This window comes from Condylura cristata, unplaced genomic scaffold (genome assembly GCF_000260355.1).
Source record: "Condylura cristata isolate star-nosed mole 26May11 unplaced genomic scaffold, ConCri1.0 scaffold00034, whole genome shotgun sequence".
Taxonomy (NCBI): Eukaryota; Metazoa; Chordata; class Mammalia; order Eulipotyphla; family Talpidae; genus Condylura; species Condylura cristata.
In genome coordinates this window covers 3,159,653-3,171,760 of record NW_004567135.1, presented here as the reverse complement: position 1 = coordinate 3,171,760, position 12,108 = coordinate 3,159,653, and the positions used below count along the sequence as shown (strand labels likewise).

Sequence of the window (12,108 nt, the reverse complement as noted above, 5' to 3'; positions counted from 1 at the left end):
CCCTTCTCGCTGGGCCGGCCGGGCCGCTCTCTGGCCGGCCCGGACTGGAGCCGGACTGGGGGAGAAAAGTTCCAGGGAGGCTCAGCCGCTGCTCCTGCTCCTCACGCGCCGCGCCGAGCGCCTCTTCCAGCAGCGCCCCGCACCTCTCCTCGCCCGGGACCAGCACCGGCGCCGCTTGTCCACCGAGCCGCACCGAGGAGAAAACACGCAGAGGCCTGGAGGCCCAGCCGGCCCCTCCCTGGCCCCAGCCCTCTTCCCTCTTCACCTCCTTGGCACACCAGCCCAGCCCAGGCCGGCGGGAGGGTGGAAGAAGGAGCCAGGACGTCTGTCCCAGGAGTTCCTCCTCCGGGGATGACAGACCCCCTCCAGGCTGGGGCACCCCCTCGCGCCCCCTGCGGTCTCATTTCCCGGCACCCGGCACCCGGTGGTGCCGCCTAGAGCCCTGCGGGCTTCCCCGTCAGGCCTCAGTGCCCCACCCGGGAAAGGCCACACCCCATGGTCCTGCCGCCCACTGCCCCTGGTGACAGTCTCCAGTCTGCTCTGCGCAGCCCTCTGCGCTGCCTGCATTGCTGCGGGTGGCTGTGCTCACGCTCTCGGCCTCACCCGCCCACAGGTCAGCTTCCCAGATGTGGAGAAGGCCGAGTGGCTGAACAAGGTGAGGCCTGATTGTCTTTTTATTTTTCACTGGGAAACAACTGGGCTCGTTTTTTAAAGAAGAGATTTATGTATGCACACAAGAATTGGGGCACAGGCCAGAGGGGTGGGGGGTGAGAGGATTCCCCAGAGACAGAGTGGGGAGCAGAACGGGGGATCCACTGAAATCCACTGCTGAGGGGGGCAGCAGGGAAACAGGAGAGGGCTGCTGCACCGGCCGTCACTCCCTGGCCGGGGATCGAACTTGTGCTGCAGTGGCTGCGCCAGCCTTGTCTAGTGCTGAGACTGAGCCGCTTGTACCACCAGGGAGGTCCAGGGTCCATCCTTGTTTCGTGTCCAAGCCTGCGAGACTCCACCGCTCGCTGGCCTAGTCCCCAGGGGGCCGTGAGGAGAGGACTCAGAAGGAACCTGCCTTTAGAAGGGAGGCTGGGCCCTCCTGACACCGACTCCCTTTCCTCCTAGATAGTGGCCCAGGTTTGGCCCTTCCTTGGCCAGTATATGGAGAAGCTTTTGGCGGAAACTGTGGCCCCGGCTGTTAGAGGATCCAACCCCCATCTGCAAACATTTACATTTACACGCGTGGACCTGGGTGAAAAGGTTTGTGCAGAGGGAAAGTAATGGAAGGCAAGGGATGAACAGGTGGGCGGCCAGAGGGGCTGAGCTCGCCTCCCTCCCCCGCCAGCCCCTCAAGCATTCATCTCTCTCCAGCCATTGCGGATCCTCGGAGTCAAGGTTCACAGTGGTCAGAGGAAAGAACAGATCCTGCTGGACTTGAACATCAGGTAACGCTCGTCCTGCGTCTCCTTCCGTGGGGTCTGGTCCGAGGCCTGCTTCCCTCCCCCGCCCCACCTCGGCCTCATACTGCCCTCTGCTGTCTTCCTCACCAACCGCTAGCTATGTAGGTGACGTCCAGATTGACGTGGAAGTGAAGAAATATTTCTGCAAAGCTGGACTCAAGGGCATGCAGGTGGGCGGCTGTCAGGGCCCCACACGGGACCGCGGCCCGAGGGGGAGTACGAGGGGGAAGCAGCAGAGAGGGACGTTGGGAGGGAAGGACACCCTTCTGACACAGACTCTGATCTTGTTCCAGCTACACGGCACCTTGCGGGTGATTCTTGAGCCACTCATTGGGGATCTCCCTATCGTGGGGGCTGTGTCCATGTTCTTTATCAGGCGCCCGGTAAGGGACAGCACTGAGGGGTGGGGAAACAGAATTGGGAATAGAGGCGGGTGGGGGCTGGCAAAGGCCGAGGGGCCTGTGCTGATCCCTTTGCTCTTCCTGCAGACCCTAGATATCAACTGGACAGGCATGACCAACTTGCTGGATATCCCAGGCCTCAGGTACCAAGGCTTTACTGAGCGCGTGCTGCGGGTCCAGCGGTGGGAGAAGAGCTGGCACCCCTGGGAGCCAAGTCGGGGGTGATTTTTCTCGTTGGAGGGGCGTGGACTCAGGCAGAGGGTAGAGAAGGCTGCACAGAGCTCAACACCGCAGAAAGAGGAAGAACTGGAAGATGGTCAGTTCGTGGTCAGGGTGAAAGTAACAAAAAGGACTTTTAAGATTTATGCACACGAGCTGAGGTGCAGGCCAGAGGGGTGGGGGTGAGAGGCTTCCCCAGAGACAGAGCGGGGCGCATGGCTGAGGGGAGCAGCGGGGAGACAAGAGGAGGTCAGGGGCCACTCCCTAGCCAGGGATCGAACTTGTGCTGCAGCGGCTTCAGGTAGCCTCACAGTGCTGCGCTCTAACTGGTTGTGCCACCAGGGCGGGCCCAGAAGGATTCTCAAGAAAGGACACTCCCTCTAGCTTTACTGCTCTGGTTACGGAAAACAGCTGGGGAGGGAGGGTGGGGTCACGGCCCCCCTCACTTCCCTTTCTGCCCACCCAGCTCTCTCTCCGACACCATGATCATGGACTCCATCGCTGCCTTTCTTGTGTTGCCCAATCGCTTACTGGTGCCGCTCGTGCCTGACCTTCATGATGTGGCCCAGTTGCGGTCTCCTCTTCCCAGGGTAGGGCGGCTCCCACAACCCCCCCTTAGACAATCTCCTCAGGCACCTGGCTGCATCCTTAAGTCCCATTGCTCCCCCAGGGCATTATTCGGATTCACCTGCTGGCTGCTCGAGGCCTGTGCTCCAAGGACAAATACGTGAAGGGCCTGATCGAGGGCAAGTCAGACCCCTATGCGCTTGTGCGCGTGGGCACCCAGACTTTCTGCAGTCGTGTCATTGACGAGGACCTCAACCCCCAGTGGGGAGAGACTTACGAGGTGGGAGAGCTGAGGCGGGGGCTGTGTGGGCTGGGGAGGTCCCAGGAGCTGTGGGCAAAGATCCTTACAGCTGCAGCCACGAGCCTCATTCCTCGTGGCCTTCAGGTGATGGTGCACGAGGTCCCAGGGCAGGAGATTGAGGTGGAGGTGTTCGACAAGGACCCAGACCAAGATGACTTCCTGGGCAGGTGAGACCCACGCTACCAAAGTCCCCGAGAACTTTCTGGGCCAGGGAATCGCGTCATTTCCCTTCCCAGTCTCTCACCCCCAACAGGCACGACATGCACGCACGCACGCACACCGGGGAGCGTGAAACCTGCCCGTTTCTCCAGGCAGACGAGTAGAGGCCCGTGGGGCGCCCCTCACTACAACACTCCGTTTCTCCCTTTCCTGTCCTTCGCAGGATGAAGCTGGACGTGGGGAAGGTGCTACAGGCTGGAGTACTAGACGATGTGAGCTGACGGACGAGGGGTGATCTCGCTCGAGCAGTTGCTGCTTTGCTGTCCTGCGGGAAGGAGCCGAGTGGGTAGCTGCACTCTGCTACGCCTCACTGTTTCTGCTTCTAATTCCAGTGGTTCCCGCTACAAGGAGGGCAAGGCCAGGTCCACTTAAGGTTAGAGTGGCTGTCACTTTCGCCAGATGCCGGAAAACTGGAGCAGGTAACCCGTGGGAGACAGGGGCGGGGAGAAATCTGTGGCTGGCGCCTGAGAGGCTGAGGGCCAAAGTCTGACCACCGCCCTCTCGCCACCAGGTTCTCCAGTGGAATCGAGGCGTCTCCTCCCGACCAGAGCCCCCGTCGGCTGCCATCTTGGTTGTCTACCTGGACCGGGCCCAGGACCTCCCTGTGAGTAGCTTCTGAGGGCCAGTGAGCAGGCTGCCCGGGGCAGGCGTCCCGAAGCTCCGCTCTGGAAGCAGTAGCCTGTGACAGGCTTCCGAGGAGGGGATGAGAGCCACCTCAGAAGAGATTCTGGCGAGCGCCCGCTTCTGAACCAAACCTTGAACACCTGGTATGGTGACTCCTGAATTCTACCCCCCAGCTGAAGAAGGGAAACAAGGAACCGAGCCCCATGGTGCAGCTGTCGACCCAGGATGTGACCCGGGAGAGCAAGGTACCACTGGTCCTTGGCCTCAGGAGACAGGGCGGTATCGGGGGCTGGTGGGAGGTGGGGTGGCAGAGGCTGCTCTTGCCCTGAGGCCCCCTTTCCGATGCCTGTGAGGCACGCAGTAGCCTGTACCGAGGCAAGTGCCACTAACTGGCCCGTGCCCCCAGGCGGTCTACAACACCAACTGCCCGGTGTGGGAGGAGGCCTTCCGGTTCTTCCTGCAAGACCCTCGAAGCCAGGAGCTTGACGTGCAGGTGAGGTAACCACTGCTTCAGCCCCCGCAATGCCCAAATGTGCTGTTTCCCAGGCTGGTACCATTTTTTTTCTCCCTGGATTTCCACTTTCAACCCAACTACCAGACTCTCCACGTCCTCCACTCTTTCATCATCCCATGTACAGAGTCTAGAATTTTGTTTTAAAATGTTTATTTATGCACACAAGAACTGGGGTACAGGCCAGAGGTGCAGGGGTGAGCGGATTCACCAGACACGGTGGGGAGTAGAACAGGCGGATCTACTGAGATACACGCTGAGGGGAGCAGCAGTGGGAGACGGGCCTGCTGTGCCCTGGGGGTCACCTCCTGGCTGCGACAGCGTCATAGTGCTGAGATTTAACCCCCTGCGCCCCCTTGACACCATTTTTAAAACATGAAATACTGTATTTTCCACAAAGTCTATTAGCTACTTTGGCAAACGGGACACGCGCACATGTGAAGACAGTCATGAGCGAGCACTGACTAGCGTGGCTGATTAGTGGGGGGGCACGCAGCCTGCTCTGGCTGGCCAGCAAGAGGGTGGGTGACAGGAGTGTCAGTGAGGAAAGTGGGCTTTGAAGAGTAAACAGAGGGGGTAGGGTGGGTAAGCAGAAGGGAGAGGGGAACTTCCAGGGAGTGGAAACTGCAACAAACAGGTTTGTGACTGACGCAGTGAAGCTAGAGCCGTGATGACCTTCCCATGGTGCCGCCACTTCACCTAACCTCTCACTGCACCCCTCCCCCTCCTCCTGTGCCTCTAGGTGAAGGATGACTCCAGGGCCCTGACTTTAGGGGCTCTGACCCTGCCTCTGGCTCGCCTGCTGACCGCCCCTGAACTCACCCTGGACCAGTGGTTCCAGCTCAGCAGCTCTGGCCTGAACTCCAGGCTCTATATGAAGCTGGTCATGAGGGTACGGTGGGAGCGCAGGCGGGGGGCAAGCGCCGTGGGCCCCCCACTGCTAAGAGCAAGGAGGGCACGCGCTAAGATGAGGTGGGCTGGTGTGTGTGGGAGCAGCCGGCAGGCACACAGCAAACGTGCTGACCTGGGGGTCGGGGAGCGCTGTGTGGACAGGCCGAGTGGAGGGAGCCCTGTGGAGCGGGGCCCAGCCAAGCCCCATCAGAGTGCCTGCTCTGCCCCCCGCCCCCCAACCTGGCTGTGCTCTGTCTCAACCGTTGTCTACGCTTCCAGGTCTTGTACTTGGATTCCTCAGCAGTGAGCTTCCCCACTGACCGCAGCACTCTCGGTGCTGGGGATGTGGACAGTGAGAGCTCGCAGAAGGGCAGCAGTGTGGACACCCCACCTCGACCCAGCCACACTACTCCTGACGGCTACTTTGGAACAGAGGTGAGGCTCTCCGGGAAGGACCGGCCTCGCCTGGGGCCCCCACACGTGCAAACTTGTTTCCGGCTGTTCGGATCGGCCACTCTCCGACTGCGCTTGCCCCCTCTGACCCTTCTGCAGAACGTGCTTCGGATCCACGTGTTAGAGGCGCAGGACCTGATTGCCAAAGACCGTTTCTTGGGGGGACTGGTGAAGGGCAAGTCAGACCCCTATGTCAAACTGAAGCTGGCAGGTCGAAGCTTCCGGAGCCGTGTTGTTCGGGAAGATCTCAATCCCCGCTGGAATGAGGTTTTTGAGGTTAGAACTGTGCGCTGAGGAGACCGTGCCCTTTACTGGGAGCACGGCTGGGAAAACGCCTGCGGAGGGTTGTCACTGTGAGAACGGCCACCGACTGCTTTTGCAGAGGTGAGAACCCCTTTCTCTGCGCTTCCCAACAGGTGATCGTCACATCAATTCCAGGCCAAGAGCTGGATGTTGAGGTTTTTGACAAGGACCTGGACAAGGACGACTTTCTGGGCAGGTGCGAGGTGGCGCTCCAGGAGGGCAGGCTGGCCTTGGGACAGCCTTGGCTCAGGCCATCTTCCTCTCGCCCAAACCCGTGTCCCGCACAGGTGTAAAGTGGGCCTGACCGCAGTGCTCAACAGTGGCTTCCTTGATGAGGTGGGTCAAGCCCCGGGTCTCGCCCTCAGACTCTTCCCCACGCCCCCAAGCCTTAACCCAGCCTGCTCCCACAGTGGCTGACCCTGGAGGACGTCCCATCTGGCCGCCTGCACCTGCGCCTGGAACGCCTAACCCCTCGCCCCACTGCTGCTGAGTTAGAGGAGGTGAGAACGGGCGCTGGAGGGAAGAAGGGACCCCGAGGGCCAGGGCAGGCGCTCCGGCCGGCCGCCAAGCATACGCCAGCCCAGGTCCCAGCTACCACTTCCCAGCTTCCCCTGTCCCCTGCCAGGTGCTGCAGGTGAACAGTTTGCTCCAGACTCAGAAGAGCGCGGAGCTGGCTGCGGCGCTGCTGTCCGTCTACCTGGAGCGGGCTGAGGACCTGCCGGTGAGCGGCGCCCTCCTGGCGTCTGCGGGATCATAAACTCCCAGCGCCTCTCTTCCCTGGGTGGGGAGAGGTATGGGCTCAAGGCCAGGAGGCTGCCAAGCGATGGGGCACCCGGGTGTGGTGCTGGCTACAGTTGCTGCGGGGGGGGGGGAGCCCTGCCTAGGTCCAAACGAAAGATACCAGTTCAGACCTAACACAGTATCTCTTTAGCTCCGAAAAGGCACCAAGCCTCCGAGCGCCTACGCCACCCTCGGTGTGGGAGATGCCTCTCATAAAACGAAGGTAAGAGGGGGCGCTGCGGGGCTAAGAACAGAAGCAAGAGCGAAAGGCAGCGTCAGCTGCTGACTAACCCTGTCCCCACCAGACTGTCGCCCAGACCACGGCCCCTGTCTGGGACGAAAGCGCCTCCTTTCTCATCAGGAAACCCAGCACCGAGAGCCTAGAGCTGCAGGTACTGCACCTCCGTCCCACAGACCCCGTGACACACGGTGCTGAGGGAAAAGGTCCCGCGCTCGCCTTGCGCAACCCATGCACACAGGGATGGGTAAGGCCAGAGGTGCAGGGGTGAGAGGGCTGCCCAGAGCCAGCGGGGCGCGGACTGGCAGATCCACTGAAACACGCGGCCGGGCGGGCCCCCTGTGGCACGATAGGGTAAAGCACAGCACTGTGAAGCTGTCCGCGGCCGCTGCCGCACAAGTTCCGAACACCAGTCGGAGTGACCCACGGGCACAGGAGACCCCTCCTATCTCCCTGCGCGCCCCTCAGAAGTGTATTTCAGTAGATCCACCTGTTCTGCTCCCCACTGTCTCAAAACCTCTCAGCCCACCCCCTGCACCGTGGCCTGGACCCCAGTTATTATGTGCATAAATATATCTTTAAAAAAATACCTTTAAGTTGATAGAACAGGAAACAGAACTCCGTGAGTAGAAACCAGCGGAATTTAATGTCATTAGAGCAACACTGGCAAGAGACGTAAATGAACGTAATTCCTCACCTCGCATGGCAGGAACTTTAGATACTGAAGTTGGCAAGCGAGGAAACAGAATAGGCCTGAAGCAAAGGCCACAGGAGGGGCTGCAAGGCCCAAAGCCCCCCTGAAACTTGGAAAGGGGGGTGCTAGGCAGGAACTACTTACATTCACTTCCCCACTCGAGCTACTGAAGCTGGACAGACCTGTGAGCGCAGGGAGTGAAGCATGCCGGGGCCGCGTCCTCACTTACGCCACCAGATCCTGACCTGGAGCGCCAGGGCCTGGCGACAGCTGTGTGCCCCATTACAGCCCTGCTGCTCCACAGGTTCGGGGCGAGGGCTCCGGCGCGCTGGGCTCCTTGTCCCTGCCCCTCTCCGAGCTCCTCGTGGCCGACCGGCTCTGCCTGGACCGCTGGTTTCCGCTCCACCACGGCCAAGGGCAGGTGCTCCTGAGGCTGCAGCTGGGGGTGAGTGGGGGCGGGGGCAGAGGCCCGTGCGCGCACAGTGGGGCGAGTGGGGCGGCGGTGTAGCAGGACCCGCTCGGCTCACAGGTCTCCGCCCGCCCGCCCAGATCCTGGTGTCCCAGCACTCGGGGGTGGAAGCTCACAGCCACACGTCCAGCCACAGCGCCTCGACGCCGAGCGAAGACGCTGAGCTCTGGCCCGGGCTCCCTCACGTCGCGTCCTCAGCCCCAGAGCTCCGGCAGCGCCTCACACATGGCGACAGGTACAGGGCTGGGGCAAACCAGTGGGGTGCAGTCAGGAGCACGAAGGAGAGGTGCGGGCTCCCCAGGTACTGGCTGACCAGACCTGCCTCCATCTCTCCGCAGCCCACTGGAGGCTCCGGCCGGGCCTCTGGGCCAGGTGAAGCTCACTGTTTGGTATTACAGTGAGGAACGGAAGCTGGTCAGCATCGTTCACAGCTGCCGGTGAGACCCTGCCCGCCCCACCTGCCTGGGCGCCCCCCCCCCGGCCCTTGGGTGGCTTCATTACACCCCTCATCTGCTGCAGGGTCCTTCGGCAAAGTGGCCGGGATCCCCCCGACCCCTACGTGTCACTGTTGCTCCTGCCAGACAAGAGCCGGGGCACCAAGAGGAAGACCTCCCAGAAGAAAAGGACCTTAAATCCTGAATTTAACGAACGGTCAGCCAGCGGGCACCGTTGGAGGGGGCGGGTGGGCGGGACCCTGCCCCTAATACCCAGCCCTTACCAGGTTTGAGTGGGAACTGGCCCTGGACGAGGCCCTCAGGCGAAAGCTGGACGTCTCTGTGAAGTCTAACTCCTCCTTCATGTCGAGAGAACGTGAGCTGCTGGGGAAGGTAAAAGGGCAGAGGTGGGCAGACACACGCGGGCGTCAGAAGCTGCCCAGACCAGGGGAGGAAGCAGCCCAGTGACCGCACGCCAGGTCAGCGGGGTGTGGCCTTGGAGACAAAGTAACCTCCCGCCCCGCCTCCTCCTCACACACAGGTGCAGCTGGACCTCGCTGAGATGGACCTTTCCCAGGGCGCCGCCCAGTGGTGAGTGTCAGAGGGGCGGGCGGCCTGGGGGTGCAGGCCGAGCAGGGACGGAAGGGTCCACCCGGGGAAGGGTGCTCCAAGAGCCCGCGACCCACTTCCACTGAGGGCGCGAGAGTCCTCTCGGCCTGAGCCGCCTCTGCTTGTTGTCACAGGTATGACCTCACTGATGACAAGGAGAAGGGCAGCTCCTAGGAGCCAGGTTACCGGCCTGACTGCTGTCACCTCGCCTCACCCCTCGCTGCGCCACCACCTCAATGTGATGAGCCTAAAGCTGGGGCCCTGGGGCAGCCTGCGCCCCTCAGCTCTCTCACCTCCCAGGCCCATACTAGGGTCTTTGACTGACCAAAGAGGAAAAACATGTTACTCTTCACTGCACGGCCTTTATCCTCCCGAGCAGGGGCCTGAGCTGGCCACTCCGCGCTCCGCCTGCACATGTCCCTCCCTCCCGACTCCTCAGGGCCTCCTAGGCTGTGCCTGGCCACTGGCAGCACTAGCAGTGGCCTCAGCTTATACCAAATACAGCTTCTGGGAACATTTTTTTCTTTAATTTGACGGTCGTTGTCTTCCCTATGTGAACAGCCGGGCAGGGACGTGCCGGGGGGTGGTGTGGGCCAGCACAAGCGTAGGCCTCTGGGACTAGGGCATTGGCGCGCGTACAGCAGCCGGGCCCCATGTCCAGGCCTGCCCGTGCCCCCCAAGTCGGTCCTACACCCTGTGGGGAGAGGGGTGGGGGGCAGCCTGTGAATCACCTGGGACAGGGGACACCTGGAGTCTCCAGGTCCCAAGTAGCGGAGACCAACTTCTGGCTGCTGCCACACAGCTGAGCGCGCTCAGGACAGCCAGGTCCGTTCTCTGTCCACGTCCCTCGGCTGTTCACCCACCAGCTAGAACGGCGTCTCCCCAGAGCTGCGCACCAACTCCGCGAGCCCCCAGTACCCGATACTAAGCTTTCTGCTCCCTCAGCTGGGCCTCTTTTCCTCAAAGACAGGGAATCCAGTGGCCACGTCACGGGCATCCTGAATATCAAAAGCCTTTATTCAATTCACGAATCATGTCAGCGTAAGAAAAACACATTTAGAAAAATCACACCGGTCCAGCTGGTCCACTGCTATACAATCTACCGCCGTGGGCGGGACGACAGTGCACTGCACTTGCAGCCACTAGGAACACTGGTGGGCCTCTGGCGGCACAGGGCTCTCAGTTCTGCTCCCCTCTGTCTCGGGTGAGTCCTCTCTCTCACACACCCCCGGCACCTGTGGCCTGCACCGCAGCTCTTGTGCATGAATAAAGTCTTAAAAAAGTCTCTGCCACTCCCTTCATCCATGGACACAGCATTTACTGAGGGGTCTGCACCCCGGCGCCACTATTGTTCTCTGGCGTCAGTGTGCATGGTGGGTCATTCAGTGACCGGCATCACAGGTCCTCACGTGGACACAGATGTCTCCTTCCCCAATGTCCTTTCCCCTCCTCCCTGCTCCAGGCCTCCGCCAATCAAGGCACAGCATTTCCCCGGCCACAGTGCCTAGTTTGAGGGTGGGTGGACTGGGCATTCTGCTAAGCTGGTCTAGTCAAGTGAAGTTCGAGAACTGATTGCCATGATGGAGGGAAGCTCACTCTGCCTCTTGTGGCATGTGGTAGCTGAACTTGCCTGGCCCCAGCAGGGGACCCAGGAAGCTAACTCACAGCAAAGACAGCAAAGAATCGGAAACTATCTGGAACAAACCGAACCGTCCTACCTCATGTCTCCTCAGTACAGTGAAACCTCTACTGGTTAGATTTCCTCTGCCGTCGAAAGAACCGAATGAACCGAATGAACGCGTCCCTCCAATCCACTGAACTCCCCGGCCTACCCGCTCAACCGCTCACTCCCACGCCTCCTTCCTCTCTATATCCTTGACATTTTCACCTCAAAAGTTACTTTCTCCAAATACAGCTGTGAGATCTCCAGCGAGCTCACCTCACCGAGACACTAGCCTCAGAGGTTGTCCACTTGCCGTCAACACAAAGGGCGACCTGGACAGTACCCCTCCTCTACCGGCCAGAAGCAGAAATCCTCTTTCCTCAGCACCCCCCCCCCACCCCGCGTCCCTTCGCCCACTACGGCTCCAGCCGCCGCCGCCTCCAGCTCGAGGAGCTGAGTGAGGAGCTGAGTGCGGCTGGGGGCGGCAAGCACGGCCGTGGCTTGTGCCGCTACAAACCCAGGATCGTCCAGGCCGCGCAGCAAGCTCGCGTGCAGGGGACAGCGCCGGCACAGTGGCGGCCTAAGGGCTCCGCCTGTCAGAGCACCGATTTCACACCTCCACTGCTTTCCGTTACCTCCTCTGCTTCCTCTCCAATAGCAAATGAAGCGGCCTCGCCTACATCAGAGCGAATCAGAACTCAGCTCTCCTGCCTGACCTGGCAGGTGTTTTTTCTTAAGATTTACTTATGCATCCAAGGGATGGGGTGCAGGTCAGAGGTGCGTGTGGGGGGCGGCTAGAGGACTGGCCAGAGACAGAGTGGGGAGCAGAACGGGTGATTGAAACCCACTGCTGAGGGAGCAGCGGGGAGACAAGGCGCCCGGCAGGTCACTCCCTGGCCGGGGGGTTGGGACTGGGCTGCAGCGGCTGGCGACAGCTTGACGGTGCTGGTTGAACCTGCGCCGCCAGGTGTTTCTTTTTACAAACCTCTTCCCTTTGCAAAACAGGAGCGGCGGCTCTCTGCCCACCTGTGACCGCCCCTGTGCCTGCGCAGCTGCCCCTCCCTTCTCCTCCTCCTAACAAACCCGTCCTTTCAGAATGTGAAACTAAGTAAAAATCAGAGTTCAACACGTGGGAATTGTTTCCTCGGCACTGCCCAAGGTGGCTGTCTCCTGCCCGGCATCAGGGCCGCCCTCAGACTTGTCAGCCATCCCGAGACGGTGAACAACAGGACCGAGAAATTCACCCAGCATCAGTCAGACCAGTATGTCAACGTTAAGCGC

General features: G+C 60.9%; 1 protein-coding gene across 1 annotated transcript; it reads left to right on the top strand.

Moving 5' to 3' along the window:
- Window positions 1–355: 355 nt before the first annotated feature.
- ESYT1 (extended synaptotagmin-like protein 1) lies at window positions 356–9,698 on the top strand (the record flags this gene model as incomplete). Its single annotated transcript, XM_012732287.1, has 30 exons — window positions 356–655; window positions 1,117–1,251; window positions 1,363–1,436; window positions 1,549–1,621; window positions 1,745–1,834; window positions 1,940–1,995; window positions 2,538–2,661; window positions 2,742–2,918; window positions 3,024–3,106; window positions 3,322–3,370; window positions 3,491–3,577; window positions 3,670–3,762; window positions 3,956–4,027; window positions 4,189–4,275; window positions 5,036–5,185; window positions 5,464–5,619; window positions 5,737–5,913; window positions 6,054–6,136; window positions 6,228–6,276; window positions 6,351–6,440; window positions 6,566–6,661; window positions 6,872–6,943; window positions 7,026–7,112; window positions 7,957–8,097; window positions 8,202–8,356; window positions 8,460–8,558; window positions 8,641–8,772; window positions 8,843–8,948; window positions 9,097–9,146; window positions 9,299–9,698. Coding segments are annotated over 30 exons (3,183 nt in total), but the record flags the coding sequence as incomplete, so codon positions are not given.
- Between the last annotated feature and the right edge of the window lie 2,410 nt (window positions 9,699–12,108).